The 24,937-nt window shown below is 40.4% G+C and overlaps 1 protein-coding gene across 1 annotated transcript in view; it reads right to left on the bottom strand.

The window, feature by feature from the left end:
• Positions 1-293: 293 nt before the first annotated feature.
• stard8 (StAR-related lipid transfer (START) domain containing 8) overlaps positions 294-24,937 on the bottom strand; it is an 89,377-nt gene continuing 64,733 nt past the window's right edge. Inside the window, exons 7-14 of the mRNA XM_059977028.1 lie at positions 18,876-19,035; positions 17,481-17,679; positions 13,988-14,198; positions 12,457-12,571; positions 9,743-9,964; positions 6,940-7,157; positions 5,014-5,190; positions 294-3,977 (exon numbers count right to left, since the gene is read on the bottom strand). Of these exons, the coding sequence (XP_059833011.1) occupies positions 3,881-3,977; positions 5,014-5,190; positions 6,940-7,157; positions 9,743-9,964; positions 12,457-12,571; positions 13,988-14,198; positions 17,481-17,679; positions 18,876-19,035 (1,399 nt within the window). The 3' untranslated portion in view covers positions 294-3,880. The remainder of the gene's footprint in view (positions 3,978-5,013; positions 5,191-6,939; positions 7,158-9,742; positions 9,965-12,456; positions 12,572-13,987; positions 14,199-17,480; positions 17,680-18,875; positions 19,036-24,937) is intronic.

Here is a 24,937-nt window from a genome sequence, read left to right as displayed (position 1 = left end):
TAATATACACTTTTGTCCATGTGCTATCTTTATGAAATGGTGAGGGGGACAGTGAGGAGGTGTTGACAAAATTACTGCTTTTAATACAATGGATAAGCAGTACAATTTCTTTTCATGTACCACAACTTCTCACACATATTAAATGTTCCAGCAGGCATCTTTCAATTAGAATTTTTGCCTGATATCTCATGCAGAGATCACTTGGAACCACCCTCCTGAACTTACTTCGCTCCACAGGGATCAAAATACTAAAATGTTGCAATACCAAGAACATTACTCAGAGTAAAGGAAGATTTTTGAGTCAGAAGCAAAATTTATTAAAATGACCTGTACATTTGAGCAGACTGTTGAGAAAAAATATATTTTTCATATATGACAATATAAAAAAAACTTTCCATACAAATATTTCTCATGGGTGCACATATTTTGCAGGAATACAACATATGTACAGTTGGCAACAAAACTCATACATTTAAATACCTGAGATCAGACATATTCTCAATATTAAATAGCTATCTGTGCCATTATGAGTTCTTACAGACGTGACATTCCCTGAATACTCTCTCTCGCACACACACTCCTCACTGATACAATACCCCACTTTATTCAATATCTCCAAGGAGAACATACATGAGCTCATGCAAGAGCATTCCGTATGTCCATTTTGCTTCCCCGTATGTGAATTCAATACTGTAATAGTAATGCTGGAATTATACTAACTGTGGATACTCTCTGTATATTTTCTATCTGTTGGCTGCAATGAACAAAAGAGCATGCAAACTGCACTTGTGATATATCTCTACGCTATGCCAGCTCTCTGCTGAGAGCACAGTTCTGTACAGTTCACTCATGGAATGCCAGTTAAATAAAAAACAACTTTACAATGTCCCTTTTACATAATGCCCTTTGCATTTCTTCATTTTATGAGAAGTTGGTAAAGTCAGAGTTCAAAAAGAACTGAGGCTGAAAAAAGCCATTGTTAGACCCACTAGGTCATGAACTCATGATCAGGCACATGATGATGTGCATATATAGTTCCTAAAATCATTCAGTGAAATCTCCAGTAAATCTTACCATATTTCTTTGAGAGTTGCCTTCCTTTGTCTGATATTTCCATAAATATAGAGATTCATTGTTACATTACTTCACATTTCTTTAATGCAAACTTTAAATACCTATTCACAGGATGAAGACATTTACTTTCAGGAGCGGTTCTGATCTCATCAGGAGGCTACAAATAAATTTTCCATGTTATCACAGTTTCTCATTAATAAAAAGAGCTCTTGTGAATGCCGTTGTTCCTAATGACCTGAGATTGTAAATCTACTCACTCATCCTCCCTCTTCAAGCCTCCTTTAAATAGTTGGCCTCGCTTTTACTTTGAACCAATTAATTTATCTTCATTGTGCTTAAAAGTTCAACCTATCTATCCTGAGGTCTTTTAGATCATCTTTTGGCTCTTAGCTGCACGAACAAATAAATTTGGGAACTGCAATAAAGAACTATCAGTCAAGCTCATGGTTCTTGTCATTTTGTAACCTGAGGGCCAAGCCAAGGATTTGAACCTGGAGCATGTGCACTTGAAAGTGAGGGGTAAAAACCTGACAAACTATTTTGGCTCTGAACAGCTGCTCAGTTTAATTGAATTAAAGTGAAAGTAAAATTTCCAGGTGCTAAAAGAACCAGAGAGGCAATCACAGAGGGTAATTAAAACAGTTTGTAATTACCACCTCACTGAAAATGATCACGACTCAGTAGGTTCATAGCCAAGGATCACGAGATGCTCTGTCTTAAAGCAGCAACGCTATTAAATATTACAAGCACAACTGCAAATTACATTCCCAACGATGGTGGAATTATCATGAATCCATTGTGATGTTAACTCTGCTCTCAAGTCTTACGTAATGAAATTTTACTTTATGCCCATCACAAAAAGGCCAACATGTGAAATTCGGTCTCTAAGAGCTGCGCCTCAGTCCTGGAAGTGGTATCAATATAATCATTGGGTTAAGCCAAGACAAAAATACCTCAATAACTGATTTATGAAAGAAATTTGAAAATTATATGTGAAGGCAATGCAGGAAAAATACAATCATATTGGGGTGGTGGGTGGGGGAGCACATTCTCTGCATAAATCTGACAATTCAAATGCAGGTGAAAAGCTCTTCAAGCTCTCAAGCAGCAGATCTTTTCTCGTTCTTAAAAAGGCAGCATTAAAATATTTATTGCAGAAGATCTAACCTTCTGGGGTTCACGAAGAATTCACCCACCTGGTCGGGGATATCATCAAAGCCAGGGCAAAGCAACATGGAATTATTTACAACACCAAACTAACCAGTGGCAAAAACAACTAAAAATATTCACAGAATCTTTGGAATGGCAGGATTGAGAAATCCAGTACAAAGTTCCTCTCCTCCAGTCATAAAATCATTTAAACAAAAAAAAACAGCAAAATAAATAACTGGAATAGGATAAGTAGCAACAAAAGGAAAACACCACTGAATTCTGCTATTGGGACTCAAAATACCCAACTCCGTGGCCTGTGTTATTTCTTCCCTTTAAAGATACAGGGTGGGATGGTCTGCCTACGGCAAGTTAAAATAAACAGAAACTTGGCAAATTTTAAAAGTCAAGTCAAGCAAAATGTAAAAGAATGTCAACAAACTTCCAGCAATACTCTCCCATTATGAAAGACATCCAAAAGCAGAGGGAGCAACAGGATTTTAAGTGCCAGGGAAAAGTTGAGGAAATCCTTCTGTTTTCATTGGATGAGGAAGGCTAGGGGTCACATAGTTTCAGGCAGTTAAGGGCTTAGATAAGCTGTTTATCTCCAGCGAGTTGGATGGAGGGTGGAGGGCCTATGTGGAGATCCAAGAGGGAAGGGGACATTAGACATCCCTTAGTGTTTGGGTTTAAAATCACAAGGACCTGAAGTCTTAATTGCCTGCCCCAAAGCTTAGAAATAACAGTTTAGATATAATCAAAAAGTTATATACCTGATACTCTATGTTAAGGGAGCCTGTGTCCGGAAAGGCCAACGTAAAATATTAGTGCAGTACTTTATAGAAATAGTAAAATATAAGCATGAGGTTAAAAATAACCTCAAATAGTTTAAATATCCAGATTTACTACAGTGAACAGCTTGTGTCACTTCAACTGGTATTTGCTCACAGCAAATGCTCTAAACATACTCCATTTCCGCTTAGCAACTTCTCCCATAGCCCACAACATATCTTAGCCAACATCTCCTCACATATACTGTAAATAAAAAAAATCCTGAACATTAAATCTTATATCACTCTCATATTTCCTTTTTTTCCCCATTGTTTAAAGCCTCAACTGCATTTCAAGCCTTATCCTTTCATGTACATCTTTTTACCAGATGAATATGTTGCAAGCAATATCACTGTTTTCAGATTTACAACAATTCATACCAAACCAAGAGGGATAATAGAACAACTCTGAACTCAATTTATGATGCTCAACTTCTTTGTTCCAAATGCATGGGTGCAAGAAATGCCAGGAGTTACAGGGTCACACGAACAGACAAGAAAATTAAACCAAGATACTCCACAGAAAAACCCTCTCTTCTTCCGGGGATGTCACCATCACAAGAACTATTATGTTGATACAATACTGACTAAACAGTCAAGGAGAAGTTCAAAGATGATGGTTGATGTCAGGATACTCCGCATCTTAAATAAACAGTAAGAAATGGGTTGCAGAGCCACCTTCATCTGAACCAGTGCTATAACTTGTCTGGTCGCTATAGGTTGAAAACCAATCACTATTCAATGACAGCTGCCACTATGCACACTCAAATAAAACAGCTTTCTTCCGTCTGAAGTGTCAGTTCAAGTCCGATTTTGATCTTTAATCCTTATGAATTTGGTGGCCGAAAGGAGTCGCGTATCCTAGCAACCTCTACAGCACAAAGGTATCCAGAGACCTTGTTGTACCATTCAGGAGTCCTTCCCCTGGAAAATACATAGAAAGGAAGAATACAAGAAACAATGAGTACAAGACTCACAAGTAGCCTAATTTTCCCATTATATTATGTCCATCTACATTTCAAACACACTCCTAAAGTTTCTCCTAACATAACGCCATTCACCCGATTATTCCAAACAGTCAACATGCTCCAGGTAAAGTTAGCTTCAGAACAGTTGTCTTAAAATTAGTTGGCACTATGTCTTCTGTATCTTACATATGTGGGAGCAATGTTCTATGGTATCAATGTTTTGAAGTGAGTACAATCTGCATTTTTCTTCAGAATATCTCCATAGTCATGGTTGAAAAAAAAAATCAGAAGTCCAATCCCAACATATTAAGAATGACAAGGGCAGTCCTGCATGGCGATCAAACACCAACATTTTGTACAGCAAACATGACCCAAAGGTACAGGGCATTCCACAAACTATTTCAGTAGTGTTTGCTTGTACTATTAGGGCTGTAACAATTCATCACTTATTTATACAATTCGGTTTCGAGCATCAGAAGACACATTGGGTGCTGAGCATCAGGCTTTATTGACAGGCTTTATCTTGATGTCAATAAAGATTACCATGAAATAAGTCCCCACTACCTTAACCAAGGAAGAAACTTTGCTCTACAGGACAAGAGGTAGCTTTTCTAAGAGTGTATCTCAGACATGTTGATTCAAAGCTGAGTAAGCTCTATTTCTCTTCTATTGCAGTACTCAACATTAACCCCTCAACATTAATGAACAAAAAATTCTAATGAGTAAAATGTCTTGAAAAGTATATGCACATTGTTATCTGACACAGGGATAGACCTCACACAGGTCACTTATCATTCTTCGATATATAAGTAACTTCACTGAATCAAGTGAACTGAATGTGAAGTGCTGATACTTTGTCAGCAATGGTTCTAACTGACAGGCGACCCCATTCACTAAAACCTCCTGCAGCCAGCACCCACTACCCAGGTTCACAAGGAGAAGTTCCCTGTAATTCATGAAGGCAAAAGGAAGAGGAAGCACTTAACACATACCTTAGGTCAGTTCGGGAGATGTACGTGAGCCGGGATCTACCTGAACCACAAGGCTCCACCAGGTACTGAGAGTTCAGTACTACAGCTCTTACACCTCCTTCCAAGTGCAATGAGTCATGCACAACGGAGACTGCTACCATAACGCACATGTCCTTTGGCAAATCAGCTCGCCAGGTCCTGAAACAGAAGCAAACAATTCAAATATTGTAGTGGATTTAAACTGCATAATCAATTCAAGTTTATAAAATGCAAGCATCTCTATTTACTGATAACAAAGGAATGTGTGAATCCAATCAGATGCCACTTGGCCCTTTTCAAAGACAGTTGGTGGATACCTTGGACAAACAGTGAGGCACATTGTACTTGGACATGAAATACACATGAACAAGGCAACATCAGTTCATTAGTACTTAAAAAGTACTTAGATACATAGCTGTTATGGTGTAACCTTTGAGACTACAGGCTAAACACAGTAAAAGGAATTAGATTAAATAAGTCTCTCCAGGGCACCTTCTGATGTTGTCAGTGCTAGAAAAACAGGTTTGCACTCCAGGTTTTTATTGTACATGTTCACTGCAGAGATGTTTGACATTTCAAAATTATATTTCAAATTTTTTGCAATGCTGAGGTTTAGATGAATTCCTCCAAATGAGATCTCATTTGTAAAATATTGACTTTATTTCTTTGTAGGTTTATAAATTTCCTTTATGATAACTGATGAGGTGCCACAACATACTAAGTAATAACTTACAATCGAATTGCATAGAGGGAGAGAGCGTTTAAAAGAAGTGAGCACCACATTTTACATGCCACAGTTCCCAAGGAGACATTGGATTGTGCATAATTAGGCACCTAGCAAGGACCAGTTAAAAAAAATTTGGGTTAAAGCAAACAGCCATTGTGTGAGCGGGCCAGTACTGGAGTGGGGAGTTGAGGATTTGGCATATTGAGGCTTCAGTGAGAAGAGGCATAGGGCATAAGTAGATTTTTTCTTCTATTTATTCTTTCTTTTTGCACATCTAGAACATTGCAGGCAGGATACTGGAATACTCATCTTGCGGGACATGGGAAGGCAGGAAGACCTCCAGTATCCCTGATGATTACACCTACAAGAAGTGCATCCAGCTGCAGCTTCTAACAGACCTTGTTAAGGAGTTGGAGCTGGTACTGGATGAACACACGGATGTGGTCAACTGAATCAGAAAATTTGCAGGTGACACCAAGATTGGGGGTGTAGTGGACTTCATGGCTTGCAGAGGGATCTGCACCAGCTGGAAAAATGGGCTGACAAAAATGACAGAAGGAATTTAATGTAAACAAGTGCAAGATTCTGCACTTTGGTAGGACCAACCAGGACAGGTCTTACACAGTGAACAGTAGGGCACTGAAGAGTGTCGCAGAACAAAGGAATCTGGGAACACAGGTACATAATTCATTGACAATGGTATCACATGTAGATAGGGTCTTAAAGAAAGCTTTTGGCACATTGTCCTTCATAAATCAATGTATTGAGTACAGGAGATGGATGTTACGTTGAAGTTATACAATACATTGGTAAGGCAGAATTTGAGTATTGTGTCCAATAACTAGAGGGAAATTACACAATTGCTTATCAAGAAAACACGGAAGAGGTAAGCCATTCATTTAGCCTGAAGCCCAAACCTAATTACTCACAATCAAATAAGGAACATGCAAACACAACTATACCAACTGATTTTTCTTGCAGTGGCATGTATAGCAAACTACTCATTAGCACAAAATGAAACTGCTCAACAGTCTTGTTCAACCATTACTTGTGGTAAGTGAATGCCAGTGACGTCAATCACAAGATTCCTCAGTTTGGTCAGCTATGAATCAGGAGTGCAGTGTGACACACTTGAAGGGTATACAAAATTGCAATGTTGCCAATGCGTTAGCTCGTTGTACCTCAAAACAACAAAGTCCCTCCTGGGATGTGGCGCCATGCTGTCCAGGACATAATGGTAAATCTCAGTGTTTTTGTCCAAATGCTCCACAATTTTTCCCATCAAAACATCATCATCCCAGAGGTGTCGCTCCCGGAGCAGACGGTGTAACACCGAGCTTGGGGCTGCTTCTACTTCCGTTGTCACTTTCCACAAGCGGATGGGATATCCGTCACCAACCTGTCAGAACAAGGAAAACCAGAATATGGTCAGCGTACTTCACATATAAATAACCCAATAAACAAAAGACATGAGTCACATCAGTGACTGGAGAATATCACTGCTAAGAGCTACTATGCAAAACAAGTTTTGATTTAATTGGATTCAGTCTTCCCTCGTTTCCTTCTCTCAAGATTTGACTCAGGCTCTCCTGGAAAGGTCCAGATTGTGAGGCTTGTCTTTTCTCTTCTAGCAAAATTGCTCTTTAAAATAAGGGATCAGTGTCCTAAATCATGACAATTATTATTGATCAATTTAAATAAATACTTCAGAGCATGCTCATATTTAATGAGTTTCTTGGATCTTCTCCAATTGCACACTTTGAGTAATTCTATGTTTATTTCACTGTCTGTCCCATTAAAACTTATCAAGAATTTCTACTACACAACCCCAAGGAATGTGGAACATATTTCTCTAATGGACTCATATATAAATATAGAAGGGCACTGGACAGAAGACACCAACCACATAACTGCTAATTATATAAGTTTTCTTCCAATGTCTGAAGATAAGCACCCTTAGTCGCTACAGCAGTGGTACAACAATCAAAATCAGTGGAGTATGGTAAATAAATAATGAGAATGCTATATCAATATATATCAGTAATACAGTCCTGTTAAAAGATGTCACCGTGACAGACACAAGGCACAAATAGCATAAAAATTGGGCCTCTTTAAACTTCATTTGTTAGATTTGTCTACAAAATTACATCAAATTACTAAAATTGGTTTCCAGTTTGTCAATGAACCCGAGTTAAATGTTGGGGATTTAAGGACATAATGGAATCTTTTATAAAACAAACTTTAAACAGAAGGGCCATATTTAAATAGAGAATATCAGATATTACTACTGCGCTTTGCATCAACCTATTGTACAGAGTTTATATAAATTGAAATAGCTACTGTTACTAACATGTTAACGCTCGGGCAATTTTGAATTTTAGCTGGATTTGATCTTTGCCATTCTCCTTCTCTCATTTATTTCCTTACAATCTTCTTTATAAAACAGGGCCCACACCGGGGGAGACACTCTTCATTGTGAAAACTTAACTTTAGACATTTACTGAAACTCCTCACCAAGATGGTATAAATTTGGCTAAAGAGTGATGAGTAATCATTAATCAATAGCTGGGCAATAGAAATATTGTGAATATGTGGAAATAGGATTGTTCTGCTTGGTTAAAGTCCTGCATGCAACCCACCAGAATCATTACAGTCGGTAATGACGCAGAGAGACTGCTCTTTTAAGAGCTCAGTATCTGCAGACAATTTCACTTTGTTATGGTCAGTGATTTTATCTGATTTTCACAATCAAAATGTCTGAGATCACCCAATGTCTTCCCAGAGAAAATAACAAGATAAAAAGAAAACTGCAAATGATTCAAACACAGTGGGATTTTCCCAGTGAGTAAGAAATGGAGAATTTTATTATTTACTAAAGAGACAAAGGCTTTTACTGATTCCCCATTTTCTGATAGTTTTCATGTAATCGATCATTCATCCCAAAGCTCAGTGGCTGTTTGGACAACACACATCCATTAGAACACTCAGCAAAATCGAGCATTTGTACAGTAAATACATATGATGAATGATCAAAGACACATTCGAAGGCCCAGTCTGTGACAGACAGGGTGGTTCCGGTTCGTTACTATTGCCTTGAACTTGGGACAGATTAAATTCCGTGACAAGGATTCCTGACCCTGATCTCTATCCATTGAAACCAGATGAAATGGAATGTAGATGATACAGTGTGAGTAAGAGACAAAGCACTTAACAAAGAGGAAGAGAACTGAGATTGAGAGCAGAGAACTGAATGATAAATTGGCACAATTCATAGCATTATTCCAGTACTATTCTGGTTAACAGTCCAGACGCGAGCAGGAAGGGAAAATGTTATAAACAACTTTGATACATTTTAGAACCAGTTCAGAGTGAGACTAATAAAGAGCTATGTGAAATTAGCCTTTCATTTTCAGTGGAGCTAACAGGCAGCATAGTGGAGAAGTCAACAAAAAGACAAAGAAAATGCTGCAACCCAGCACCTTTTTCTGATTTGCAGAGTCTGGAAAAAGTTCTTAAATACACATGGTAGTAGATAACTTGAGTATTTTTGTTCAGTGTGAATTAAAATATAGCTTGATGACCCAACACACTCATACTAAGTTTTAAGAAAACAGGCCCAGATATTTAATCATGAAATAAAAACAGAAAATGCCAGAGAAGCTCAACAAATCAGGCAACATCAGTTAAAAGCGAAGCAGTTCACATTTCAGGTCTGAACTGAAGTGTGATAGTCATTTTCAATCATTTCCTGAAATGATACCCTAGATGCTAAACATGTAAAATAAAGTTACAAATGCATACACAAACATGTAAAATGTCAAATCAAAATTTAAGTGGGATGTTTAACTTTTGTTTAAAACTGTAAATTCCAATCAGGATGGAAAAGCAGATGACTAAATGTTGGCCTGAAATAGTCCAAAATAAAGCAAAAGTAATAATTATGGCAATGAAAGACATCTTATCATGGAAAACTCGGTTTAATACCTTTTTGTAAGAAAGTTCTGTGTTCACAGGTCCTACGGTGCTGGTCCAGCCTTTAAACTTATCTCCCACCTCTTTTAGTAGAGCCTGGATTGTATCTTCCATGTGGGCCATATAATCCTTGACAATGCCTCCAGCATGTCTCCTGAAGCCCTCTGTAGATAACGGGTGAGCATCAGCTGCAATATAGGAGTTCCGAGACTGCACCATTATATCATGGGGAATCTAATGGAAAGAAGAACTATAATGTAAAATCATCTTAAATTTCAGAAACACATTCGACATTCTTTCAAGTCGAAAGTTGCAGGTCACTTCTTTAAGCATTTTGAATACTTTCTATTTAAAGTGCACTCATATCTGACTACAACACCACATAAAATAGCTAGAAATTCCATCCAGAGTGGTTATTACTGAATACAGTAATACCCTTTATACATTTTTCAATCACAGTGAAGGCAAATGAAGCGCAGGGTCACACAAACACAGGCCCAAATCCTGAAGAAAACACAAGGTCCCTCAAACACAGGCCCAAATCCTGAATAAAACACAGGGTCACTCAAACACAGGCCCAAATCCTGAATAAAACACAGGGTCACTCAAAGACAGGCACAAACCCTGAATAAAACACAGGGTCACTCAAAGACAGGCACAAACCCTGAATAAAACATAGGGAACACAGGGTCAATGGAACACTGGTACAAATCCTGAATGAGGATCAAGGTCACTCAAACACGCACAAATCTTAAGGCTGCTTTAGTATTGTAAAAGAAAATCAAAAATCTGCGGATGTTGACAGGTGAAAAACAAAACAGTAAATGCTGCGAAAACTTGCCAGGTTAAGCAGAATCTGTGGAAAGGGAAACAGTTAATGCTTTAGGGTAATATTAACCATTAACTATAAACCGTTCCTCTTGCTGCCGATGCTGCCTGATCTGCTGAGTTTTTCCAGTTTCCAGTTTTTATACTACCTGTAGCAAGCAGAGTGAGAGGTAATGAAATCAGGGTCTTCATTTTAATCCAACCTGCCCAAGTCCTAACTTTCTCCTTCAACTTTATCAGGTTCTTCCCACACCTCGAAACATTGAACAAAATTCCTAAGCACTTCATTGTTATTCCCTTAAGTCTGTGAGCACCCTGGTGGATAATGAGGTAGAAAGCTTAATATCATTATTCAACTAGAGCACAACAGACCAGTTGTTCTGATATCTGCTGTAACGGAGGTCTAATAGAGTATTTGATTATGTTCTAGTCTAAATCAGTAAGAGGGAATCTGCAGGAGTAGTATTTCTGAATTTTTGAAAGGATGTTACACAATAGGCCATTAAATCAAATACAGCCTAAACAGTTAATGTGAGCTGAAGATTATTAACCCTGTTTTAAAAGAAAATAGAATATCCAGATGAATGGAGCAATTTGAGCTTGGCAAATTGTTACACAAGGGATGCCACAGGATCAATGCATATACTCAGATATTTACACCTCAGATGTAACGTGTCCACATTTCCAGGCAACACAAAGATGGAGAGCAAATTGTGTGAATAACTTGGATGGAACATATCCAAATTAAGTGAGTGAATGGGAAGGTATTCAGTTTGCTGAATAGAACAGCAAAACAGAAATGGAGATAAACGAGAGTACAGAAACTGGAGTCTGAGTAAAGAACAAGCTAATGGAGAAACACAGCAGACAGAGAGGGAGAAGGGATTGTCAAAGCTTTGGATCAAGCCCTGCATCAGGACTCAGTGTGGAGAGGAGGAAAGCTGGCATAAAGAGAGGAAGATGAATGAGACAGAGGCTGGGAGGTGATAGGTGAACCAACAAAGGGCGAAGGATATTGGGCAGACGGAGTCCAACTACAACTGTCTTTTATTATTTCCTTTCCTTGTCTGCTTCCACTTTGACACCGAGCTGCCTACCTTTCCCAATTCCGCTCCTTCCCCTCCCCATTCTACCCATCATCCTTTGTCCCGGCAACAGGGAGAGCCAAGCACGGATATTTTGGTATGGAAACCGGGAGCTCAGGAACGCCACCGTGGACAGAGTGCTGGTGGCCTGCAAGTCAGTCGCTTTGTCCGTGCTTGGTCTCACTGATACAAAAGAGGCCACACTGGGAGCACCAAATAAGTCAACCAAGTTGGAGGAGGTGCACTTAACTTTATCCTCACCTGGAAGGACCATTTATGCTCCTGGTTCGAAGTGAGGGAGGAGGCATAGGAACTTAGAGAAGGAACAACAGAATAGAAGCTGAAACAGTATTTCATATTGACTCCAGGATTAGGGCGAAAAGACTAAGGGGTGGGCAATTTATATAGAATGTTGTGAGTCTTTGTAATTCTCTACAAATAAGTGCAATGGAGGCCAGTTATTGGATGTAGTTATCAGCCATAACCTTACTGATCGGTGACTTAAGCTCATGGGACTGCATGGGGGTATCCTCGTTTCCAAGTTCCCATGGTGGATAGCCTAAAACATAGTTAGAACCAGAGAAAAAACAAGGCAGCAACTGCAAGAGCCTATGTAACTAAAACACACAGCACATACTGGTGCATAAAACTGCAGAGAAGAAGTAGTAACCACAAAAGGCCTTAACTAAATCACATAAGTACAGTAATGTATTCTTTACTAACATTACTCAATTCATATCGAAATTTTTTTTACTGTTAATCCTTCACTGTAGAAATGCCAAGGTCTGAGCCCTAAAGTTTGTTTTGAGGTACCTGGAAAAGTTTCTTGCACTCTGTGATCATGTGACCCAATCCTTCAGTTGCTGCCAGATTCTCGCTGAGGTCCCTCTGATCGGGTTTACTTAGAACAACTCTCTTTCGGATCATCCTATAACAAGGCCAGAAAAAAAAGGTTAAGAATTTTCACAAAACATAGCACATACATAGAACTAAAATGTATCAGTTACACAAATGATCACAGTAATACGCAGCTTCGACTTTTTAACATCTATGTGCACAGAGATGCAGGCCGACTTTCTGTGATTGATACTTTTCTTTGTATAATGATACAAATTTTATGAACCTTGTTCTGTTACTTCTAAATTTCTTAATCAACAGCAATCATGAGAGGGTAAAGTTTTATGTTAAGCCACAATTTTTATCTTCTCACCACATATCTGACTGACTTCCCTTTAGTCTACTTTTATTTCACTATTTTCCCTCTCCCCACTCCATATCACTGTCTATCCCACTGTTCTTGTGAACTAGAAACAATTAAGTTCAGTTCAGACATGGATAATGAAGGTTATCTTTCAAGAAGGAAAACTCTGATACCTAACCTCTGCTGCCTTGCAGCTACAACCACTCATGGGGACGGCTTCAGGAGTAAACCCCAAGGAAGCAAGGAGCTGGAGTCCCTAAAGCAGTCCTACGTTGAGTTCAGTGCTGACTAGCAACTCCTGAGACGCTGCTAGCGCAAAACTGTACCAGTCTCTGCCGTTCCTTTGGATTCATCAGCTGGGTGGAGAGGGGGCACCTGTTGCACGGTCAACCGCTCGTTCTCCATATCACACTCCCTGGCTTGCGACTCGCGTAGACAGCTATGACGCCACATCCAATGGTCAACCCCGACCAACAGAAGGCCTCATATGCTGCCCTTCTCCATTAATGTCCTTCTTGATTTTGAGGCCAGAACCAGTGGACAAGACCACAATGCTCACAATGTTATAAATGTTGTAGGTAGATTGAATTATCCATTTTTGTATTTACTTCATTTAGCAGTGTTCTCCCTTGCCAATTTTAAAATTATGTATTTGAACCTAGAACTCACAGTCAAGGATGACTCTCCAATGAAGCATTGAATTACTAATTTCATAAAGTCCTCATTTTTATTTCATTTTTCTGGGTAGCTATATGTAACTCCTCTCTGAGCTTTTAAGCAAGCACATTGCAAAGCACTGACTATCAAGCCCAAGAGAGTGAAGCAAATCAAGACTTAGCACACCACACTGGTCACTTTCCTAAAACTTAAACATTTTGGAATTCCTTGCTATCTACAGGCTTTTAAAAATCTAATAAGATGTCAGCTAATTACTACATGATTTATTTTAACTTCATTCTTATTCTTTACAAACTCAGGAACTGTAAGATGCCCTTTGACCCAGCAACTGGATTTCTTAATAGCCAAGAAAATTGAGTCAATGATGATGGTATAAGGTTTTGTGGTAAGAACTTCTTTCCTTCAGAGTACAGCAGGACTATAGTAAGCTATCAACCACAGAGTTTCAGTCGACATGGAGCTCACCTTGGAGAGGAAGTTTCTTTCTTCAACACGTTAAGGTGAAACAGTGAGGGTGCAAGGCACACAGCCAGATTTCCAGCAGTCATCTGGTTTTGCTGCACAGACGCAATGTCACTTAGGAAGTACAATAGGGACTGAAGAACCTCACGGTTCTGATCTGGCATCAGCAAAATGGCAGCCTGAACAGCTTGGAGACGTTGATCCATTGGCACATCTGAGGAAGGGAAAGAAGGATTTATATCAATCTCCACATTATTATTACTTTAGCATTTGAAATCAGGACAACTCCATCAATTAACTACTTCCAAGTATGGGGTGAAACTACAAGATGAACTTTCAAACCCAGCAAGGGCCCCTCCATGCAGTTCCCAAACCCAAACCCTCTACTGCTCAGACTGACAAAGGTCAGATGTATGAGAATACCACCACTTCCAAATGACCCAAACGATGTACAATGCCTGACTTGAAAATAATCACCCTTTCTCTCGCAATTCTTGAGACTTCACCAAATGTGCTGTAGCAGTTTCAGATTGTGACTCACTTCTACATACAAAGAATCAGTGACTGGTCAACGAATGCTGGCCTTGTGAACACTCATGAATGAATAAATACATAGGGAAGTAACTGTCAGAAATCATCTAAATAACCATGAACTTTACTCAAATCTAAGACCATAGCAATGCTTGGGACACAGGGAATGACAAAACAATATTCTGCACATGGATAATGTGGCTCAACCTGCAAACAAGGACTTCATCTCTAGTGGCATTGATTCACTACTGCCCTCTGTATCATAAACTATAAAACACTGGTTAGCTTTGGGAATTTAAAAAAGTCTCGGGCACTGAGTCTGGCTCTACAAGCTCAGAAGGGAAGGAGGGAGAAGAGGCGAGTTACAGAGATAGGGGATTTGTTGGTAGGGGAACAGAAAGGAAGCTCTGTGAACAAGAATGAGAATCCTGGATGTTACATTGTCACCTGGGTGCCAGAGTCAGGGACATCTCGAATTGAGTCCACAGCATTCTTAAGTCGGAGGGAGAGCAGCTAGAGGTCATATTCCACGTCAGTACCAATGATACAGGTGGGAGGGATGACAAGGTTCTGCAAAGTGAGTTCAGGAAGTTAATGGACAGGACCTCCAGGGTTTCCAGGGTGTGACTTCAGGATTGCTACCCGTGTCGTGAGTTAGTGAGGCCAGAAAAAGGAAGACAATACAGTTTAACATGTGGCTAAAGAGATGGCACAAGGAGGGCTTCAGGATTTTGGATCTTTAATCTCTCTTCCAGGGATCTGTACAGAAGAGGCAGTTTGCATCAGAACTGGAGAAGGACTAATATTCAAGTGGGAAGGATTGCTAATGAGGCACAGGGGGTTTTAAGTTAGGAGTTCAGGGAGATGGAAACCAGAGCACCAGAACATAGTGGAGTGGTTGGGTTTTGGAGAAGAATGTTGTTAAGCTTCATACAAAGTCAGGAATCAAAAGGTTGAGCATGGTGGGACTAATGTTCTAAGATGTGTATATTTCAATGCAAGGAGACTGTTGGAAAGGTAGATGAGCTTAGGACATGGATCAACATGGGGAATTATGACACTGTGGCCATTAGTGAGACTTCATTGAAAGAGGGGCAGGACTGGCAGCTCAGTGTTCCAGGGTTCTGTTGTTTTTGATGTGATAGAGCAAGAGGGATTAAAGGGAAGCATTACCAGTCATGGAAAATGTCACAGTGGTGCTCAGTCAGGACAGACTGGAGAGCTTGTCTAATGAGGCTTTATAGATAGAACTGAGGAATAAGAAAGGTACGGCCACATTAATTATATTATAGATCACCCAACAGTCCGTGAGACAAGTGAAGCAAATTTGTAGAGAGATCACAGACTGTTGCAAGAAACACAAGGTTGTGATAGTAGGTGATTTTAATTATCCATAGAGATGTCCATAGAGAGAGGGAGAGATACTAAATCTCCTATTAGGGAATGAGTCAGGGCAGGTGACAGAAGTTTCTGTTGGAAAACACTTTGCATCTAGTGATCACAGTGCCATTAGTTTCAAGGTAATTGCAGAAAAGGGCAAGTCTGATCCTCGAGTGGAGATTCTGAATTGGAGATGGCACAGTTTTGATGGTATCAGAAAGGATCTGGAAGGTGTGGATTGGGACAAGTTGTTTTGTGCAGAGGTGTACTTGGTAAGTGGGAGGCCTTCAACAGTGAAATTTTTGATAACAGGTTTAGGGTACGTTGGTTTTTGAGAGATATTGTGGCCCTGTTTAAAAAAAGAGTGCATAGTAGGTAAATGCAGGCAGGATAATTGAGGTACTTGAGGACTATAAGAAATGCAAGAAGGAAATTAGGAAGGCTCAAAGAAGGCTTGAGGTTGCTGTAGCAGATAAAGCAAAGAAGAACGTTGAGGGGTTCTACAGATATATTAAGGGTAAAGAACAATAAAGGACAAAATTAGTCCTCTGAAAGATCAGAGTGGCAATCTATGTGTGGAGCCAAAAGAGATGTGCAAGATCCTAAATGGAATTTTTGCATCTGTATTTACACAGGAGACAGACAGAGTCCATACAGGTAAAGCAGAGGAGGTGGTGTTTTCTGGCTTGAGGCAAATTAGGGTGGATAAAGTCACAGGGTCTGACAAGGTGTCTCCCTGGAACCTGTGGTAAGGTAATGCAGAAATTGCAGGGGCTCCAGCAGAAAAATTTAAAACATCCTTAGCCACAGGTGAGGGGCCAGCAGATTGGTGGATAGCAACTGCACATTGTCCTGTTATTTAAGATAGGCTCCAAGAATAAGCCAGCAAATAATAGGCCTGTGAGCCTGACATCTGTAGTGGGAAAGTTATTGGAAAGTGTTCTAAGGTACCAGATGTATAAGTGTTTGTATAGACAGAGACTGACTGACCAGGGATAGTCAACATGATAGACTGTATCTAAAATAGAGCGTTTCAAGGAAGTTACTGTACCAGGAAAGTAGTGGATGAGACTAGTTCAGCACTGACTAAGTGGGCCAAAGGGTCTGTTTCTATGTTGTAATCTTCTATGACTCTATAAAAACTGGAATTGCATCTCTAAGGCATACAGTAATAACCAATGAAGCTGACACAAGTGAAATCCTGTCCATTGGTTGTGTGGGATTTATGTGATCTGTGTGCACGACAGCCTTAATCCGGTCCCCAGTGGGCGTACCCCACTGTAAACTTTAGTACAAAAATAACAGTTATGGAAGTGGAAAGTTCACAATGGCAGCATAGAACACTGATACTTCAAAGAAGAGGGAATTTCCAAGCCAACCACAACATAACTGTTTTTACTGGTTCAAAGTATTTACTTGGAAAGCATTTTTCAAGCTCACAAACCCCCCCCTCTTGATACAACTCAATTACACAGAGAACAGTCCTCTGTAGGTTCTTCAGAATGCATGACTCAGATACACAAGTTATATTATAACTTATTTTTAAATCAAAGTAGTAAAAAAACATTTTCACTATTACACTCACATTGATAGATCTGTAGAAAGGTTTCTGTCAGCTTGCTGGTGAAAATCGGCTCTGGAAGATCTCGGAAATACTGTTTTAACAAGTCTGCTACATCAAATGCTGATTGACCCTGATAATTGACATTGTCAGGATTGTTTTCATTCATCTGTCTGAGGACCTGGATTCGCGATTTCACCCCTGACTTCCTGAAGATACCAACCTGTGTACAAATTAATAAAATTAGACATCCTCATTCTCTAATCAATGCAACTTTCTTACTGAAGAACACCTTTGTAAATATACAACACTGGTAACAGGCAAGTGCACAATGCCCTCACTTGCTGGCAGTTCATTATGAGAAGTTAATGGACATCCAAATACTCAACAGTAAGTACATGAATGCACAGGTCCAACAATGCTAGAGAGGTTATTACATCTTTTCAGAATTTGTCTTTGGGAACCATAACAAAAAAACATCAGTTTATATACGCAACATCCTCTCCTGTGACTGGACATACGTAGAAGGCATGAATTAACATAGAACCTTATCAACATATGCAAGGGGCTGATGAGTTAGCTGAAACATGTTGCCTATGAGTTGTAATGGTTCGTAGCTGGCTATTGTTTTCTATTCAATTTCTCCCAATTCTTTTTTTCTGGTCTTCCCTAATCAATCACCAGCTACAATCAATTAGGAAATGTTCATGAAAGGCCTTTACCCCAACTTCAGTCTCTGTCATCCAGGACTTGGGCACTATGAGATTTATGACACCACTTAGTTTTCACCCTTGCTTTCCTGCTTCCAAAATTAGCTAATGGCTGACCACTGGAGCCTCAAACTCATCCCATGGGAGCTCGTACCTGTATACCGTAAACCCAAGTACAGTCCCTCCCAACTACCTCACTATTGCACTGCAACGCAGTGAACTCTCACAGGTGCTGTAAAAAAAATAGAACATACTAGCAGTATAAGCTTATTGTTTGTTGGTGGTTAATGAACATGTACACGAGGCACCACCTCCAACTATAGATGTACTTCCCAAAGTCTTAATAATTATTCATATTTCCTTGATGAACGGAAGGAATACAATAGGCTCCTGGGCACACCATGCAAACACTGAAACATTCTGAAAGTTCTGTTGCTCAATGGCTTATAAAATCATTAACTAAACAGCCAGCCTCTATTGAGCAAAAAATTATTTTTGGTAGATATATTCATAACTCAATGACCCAGAAGACATCTAATGACCTGAAAGACCACAGGCTCTTTAGAGACCTTCGACAACACAGTGAACTCAATCTGAAAACTATGTAATATATATATACGTAACTGCTGAGATTAACCAAATGTAAAGAGAAAACCTATTGAAAAACAACACAATTGGTTCTGATTTGTAACAGAACACAGAAACACACCTGGCCCATGCACTGACTACGCAGGTAGCGCATGGCTTGTTGAATGCTTTGAGGTAGTGGCTGCCCCGACCTCTTGACATTTACTAATGGTGGAACACCAAATACATTTTTGCCTCGGTAATCTGGTTCCTTGCTTCTTTTCATGAATTTGGGAACACCCCTGCAGGAGCAAATAAAAGCATAAGAATTAATAAAACACTAAAATCCTGTGAAGTGATTGAAAACAATAACTGCTGACAATTTACCCCCTTTTATATTACTTTTCCATTCATTCTTCTTCCTGTAACCCATCACTTTCTAAAATTGCCTCTCACGATTCTTTCCAGTGTTTTTATTCTTCTCAAGTTCTCATCATAAGTCATGTGTGGAACTGGCTTATTTGCCAGTCGAAAGCCACTTCTGCCATGTCGGTCACTGATCAGTTAAAGGATGTAGCCTTTGGTTGATTTGCGTGGCACAGCACCAGCTTCCGGTTCCAGGTGCCTCGGAGTTATAAGAATAGCAAGTGCAGGAGGCTTGGCCTCTTTCCTCTGCTGGGCTCACATCAGGCTGAAGACATGATCCATACTGAAGGACCATTGAGAAAGAGCATTACAGGAAGAGACAGACCCCCTGCATTTGTTCAGTTTAATATTTGTCTGTAGCATGTTTAGGTCTTCAGTCTTATAATTTAGTGAGATTTAATGCAGTACCCGTTAAGTTAATGGGTGACTGAATGTTCAGTATTGTAGTTTTGTGTAGTTTAGGGTAGTTTAGATGAGCACCTGTTAAGCATTTCATTGTTCACTTAAATAAATAATGCAACCATTCGCAATCTGTGTCTTTTGTTCCACTCTTTGGATCCTTGAATCTGCCTCAACATTACATCATAGGAAGTGTGTACAAAATGAATTTCAGCAGCAGTTTCCTCAGGGACAGCATCACACAGCATTGGACGTTATTGATTTTCTCCTATATGCTTTCTGCTCCAGGCAGAGTACAGACCAAGTAAAGCACACGGGCTCACCCGTGCTCCCAGCATGTTCCTCCAGCAAAGACTGGTACTGACAGGTGGTATGGAAGGTAGAAGGCCTGTGAGACCCCAAAGTCTAAAGACTAATGGGAGATCAAACATAAATGTATCATCTCCCTTTGGGGGTCCCCTTAATCTTGTAGCCGGACACAATCTCCATCTTTAAGGGCTCCTGTGCAAGGCCCACCACCAAAGGCGGATGAAACTTCAAGGATGCCAATATCCCCTCCCACCTAACATCAGAGCACAAACTGTGCAATAGGGATTTAGGTCCACTGCCTTCAGATTTTCTTTTTCAGACACCAAGCAACAAGGTAACATGGCCAGGTGTTGACTGCAACCTCAGCCCATTTTGTAGCTGTGACAGAGTTGAATTTCGAGACAGCCAGCCATCTGATTTCTAGGCTGTGTCCAGTGGTTGTGGATCAACCCATTCCTTTCTCACGGGCTGCTCGCCTTTGTTTACAATGCACCCTTCTGACTGCTTTAACACAAAGAATTCCTTTCCAAGATGTTTCCACCCTTTGTGAGCTTTCAAACAATTTAACTCCCTACCTCCTCAACACTCCCAGCTACTGCCCTGTTTCCACATTCCGCCCCCCCCCCCCCCCACACAGCTGTGACTTGACACAACATCTATCCTTTCATGGAGGAAGCCATCTGTAAAATTCCAAGGGTCAAAGGCCATGCTTGGACTGACTCCAAGTTCTGTGGATTCCTGTTATTGTACGCTCTCTGCCTGGTTGCAGTAAATGCAAAGAGACACAATAGCAGGGCTCATATCCAATTGGATGCTTTTTTACCCTCAAGGAAGCACAAGGGATGAGTCCTCTCAAATCGCCAGGACACAGGCCAGTGACACTATGCGTGGCTGGTTCCTGTAAGCACTGTGGAGATTTGAGCAATCAAACAAGCAAGGAAGGGACGGTTCCGGCAATCGCACAAATAATCTAATTGTACTGTCACTCTGAGGCCACACAGGTTCAAATTTTACCAATCACCAACAGGTTACTTATTACAATAATAAAACATGGAGCAAGCCCCCAAGATCCATGTCTCTCATACATTTCCTGGAGGTGAGGTTCACATCCTAAGTGAAAGACATTTGGCTGCAGAACCGTCCCATCTCCAAACAACCAAAGCAATCATCATTCACAGTGCTCTAGGGAAGGACTTCCAGGATTTAGACACAGTGATTATGAATAAACAGGGATACATTTTCAATCCAGATTGGACTTAGAGAGGAACCTATGGCAGATGGCGTTCCCATGATCCTGCTGCCCTTGGCCTTAGTCGTACAGGTCACAGGTTAGGGAGCACATTTCAGGATAGCCTTTAAAAACCATTTGTTATTATGTAATCTATCCAATTAATGAATCAGATTCTTGTGTGTCTGCATAAATGATTTATATCTCTCTTTCAAATCTCTCTGGCCTTCTGTTGCACTGCATGTGATTCTTTCAATGATCCATATAGGTTTCATGTTACTTTTACAACAATTTCATAGAGAGCGTATTTGAATGGTACAGTGTAGAAATAAGCTCTTCACCCATCAATCCACACTGACCATCAAGCCTCTATTCACCCAGATCTCATATGACATAGGAGTAGAACTAGGCCACTGAGCTCATCGAGTCTGCTCTGCCATTCCATCATGGCTGATTTGTTATCCCAATGCTCCAAGTGCAGTCTGACCAATGCATTATAAAGACGCAGCACAAGATCCCTGCTCCTATATTCTACTCCTCTCAACGTGAATGCCAACAGTGCATTTGCCTTTGTTACTACTGACTCAACAAGCAAATTAATCTTTAAAGAATCCTGCACAAATACTCCCGTCCTTTTGCACTGTTTTTTTTAAAATTTTCTCTCCATTTAGAAAATAGTCTATACCTTTATTTTTTCACGAAAATTCATGACCATACACTTCCCTATACTATATTCCATCTGCCACTTCTTTGCCTATTCTCCAATCTGTTGAAGTTCTTCTGCAGACTGCCTGTTTCTTCAATATTATCTGCCACTCCACCTATCCTTCTACCATCTGCGAACTTAGGAACAAAGCTATCAACTTTGTCATCCAAATCATTGACAAATAACATGAAAACGAGCAGTCCCAATACCAACCATTGCAGAACACCACCCATCACTGGCAGTCGACCAGAATAGAACATCTATATTCCGACTCTTTGCCCCTTGCTAATAAACCAATCTTCTTTCCATGCCTGCATCTTTCTTGTAATACCACAGGCTCTTATTTTAAGAAGTGCACTCATGTGTGGTACCTTGTCAAAGCCCTTCTGAAAGTCCAAGTAAATCTCAACCACTGACTCTCCTTTGTCTATCCTGCCTGTTATTTCCTCAAAGACTTCCAACAGATTTGTCATGCAAGATTTCTCCTTAAGGAAACCATGCTGACTTTGGTATAGTTTATCATGCAGCTCCAAGTACCCCAAAACTCTTCCTTAATAATCTTCCCAAACACTAAAGTCAGGCTAATTTCCTTTCCTCTGCTACCCTCCCTTCTTTGTGATATTTTCAATTTTCCAAACCTTTAGATCCAAACCAGAATCTAATGATTCTTGAACAAATGTTACTAATGCATCCACAATCTCTTCAACTACATCTTTCAGAACCCTGGGCTGTAGTCTATCTGGTCCAGGTGACTTACCAACCTTCAGACCTTTCAGCTTCCCAAGCATCTTCTCCTTTGTAATAACAACTACACTCACTTCTGTCCCCTGATACTCATGAAGTTCTGGCATACTGTGAGTGTCTTCCACAGTGATGACTGCTGCAAAAGATTTATTAATTTAAGTACCCACTACTACTTCTCCAGCACCATTTTCCAGCAGTCCAACATCTCACCTCTTTTTTCAGTCTTTATATATCTGAAAAAGCTTTTGGAATCCTTGCTATTTTTAGCTGGCTTAACTTCATACGTCATCTTTTGTCTCCTTATGTTTTTTTTTAGTCACATTCTGTTGGTTATTAAAAGCTTTCTTATCCTCTATCATCCCACTTTTTTTGCTATATAATATGCCCTCACTTTTGCTTTTATGTTGGCTTTATTTTCCCTTATCACCCATGGTTGCCTCATCCTCCTTTTAAAATACTTCTTCATTGTTAGGGTGTATCTATCCTGCACCTTCCAAATTGCCCCAGAAACTCCAGCCACTGCAGTTTTGCCATCATCCCTGCTAGTGTCCCCTTCCAGTCCACTTTGGCCAGCTCCACTCTCATGCCTCTGTAACTTCCTATACTCCACTGTAATACTGATACATCCAATTTTAGCTTCACCTTCTCAAACTTGATCTTTTACCTTAGACTCCTTAATCAATTTGCTTCATTACACAACACCCAATCCAGAATTGCTTTTCCCTCGTGAGCACCCCCACAAGCAACTCTTTAAAAAAAACATTTCACAGATATTCTACAAATTCCTTCTCTTGGGATCCAGCACGAACTTGATTTCCCTAATCTACCTGCATATTGAAATCCCCATGACTACCAATCACAACATTGTCCCTCTTACATGGCTTCTCTATTTCCTGTTGAAAATTATATCTCATATCCTGGCCTACTGTTCAGAGGGTTGCATACAATTCCCATCAAGGTCTTTTTATCCTTGCAGTTTCTTCACTCCACCACAATGATTCTCTATCTTCCAGTCCAATGTCACCTCTTTCTAAGGACTTAGTTTCATTTTTTTTTAAACCAATAGAGCTACGCCAACCCCTCTGCCTACCTGCCTGTCCCTTTGGTACGACGTGTATCCTTGGATGTTAAACTCTCAACTATGAGCTTCTTTCAGCTCTCACTGATGCCCACAACATCATACCTGCCAATCTCCAACTGCACTAACAATCATCGAACTTTTTCCATATTATGTGTGCATTCAAACACTTTCCATCCAGTATTCATCACCCTTTTCCATTTTTGCCCCCATGTTATACTTCACCTCATCTTGCTGAATGCAGTTTTGCCCCATCGTCTACCTGATCTTCCTCACAGTATTACTACAGACTACACCAGTTTGTATGCCAATTAATCCATCCTCAGCCCTATTATTCCAGTTGACACCTCCTTTCCAACTTAGTTTTAAAATCTCCCCAATAGCTCCAGCAAAGCTCTCCTGAAGGATATTGGTCCCCTCACATTCAGGTATAACCCTAGCCTTTTGTACAGGTCATACCTTCCCCAGAAGAGATCCCAAAGATTCAGAAATCTGAAAACCTGCCCCCTGCACCACTTCCTTAGCCACTCATTCATCTGTACTATCATCCTATTCCTGCCCAGACTATGATGCAGTACTGGGAGTAATCCAGAGATTAGTACCTTGGAGACCCTGCTCTTCAGCCTCTTCACTGACTCCCTATATACACTGCGCAGGACCTCTTCCCCCTTTCTACCGATGTTCACCACAACCTCTGGCTGCTCACCCTCCCCCTTCAGAATCTTTACAGCCGCTCTGAGACACCTGGACACTAGCACCTGGGAGGCAACACACTATCCTGGTTTCTCTTTCACAGCCACAGACCCCCTGTCCATCCCCCTAACTATCAAGAGTCCTAACAGTACCGCCCTGCCTGACTTTACCCTTCCCTGCTGAGCCTCAGAGCTGGCCTCACTGCCACTGGCCTGGCTGTTGCTGCTGTGCCCCAATAGGTCACTACCCTCCCCCCCAACCCCAGCAGTATCAAAACGGACACACTTGTTGCTAAGGGGTACACCACTTTTATTTCCTGCATATTACCCCAACCCCCTCCAGATTCTACCATTCAGTTACACTTAATGGGCAATTTTACAAAGGCTAATTAACCTATCAAATCCTGTGCCTTTGCAATGTAGGGGAAAGCCAAGAGTCACAGGGAGAACATACAAACTCCACAGAGACTGCACTGGAGTTCAGGATTGAACCCAGGCCACTGGACTGTGGGACAGCAGCTGTAGCAGCTCTGCTGCCACCCACCCTATGATGAGCTCTACCTGCTGCTTTCCTCACATGGCATACACTTAATTTCCATTATCGGTCATTGCAAGTCTGACT

Source organism: Hypanus sabinus, chromosome 8 (assembly GCF_030144855.1).
Source record: "Hypanus sabinus isolate sHypSab1 chromosome 8, sHypSab1.hap1, whole genome shotgun sequence".
NCBI classification, from domain to species: domain Eukaryota; kingdom Metazoa; phylum Chordata; class Chondrichthyes; order Myliobatiformes; family Dasyatidae; genus Hypanus; species Hypanus sabinus.
Note: the sequence above shows the minus strand (reverse complement) of the source record. Positions and strands in the feature narration are given on the sequence as shown.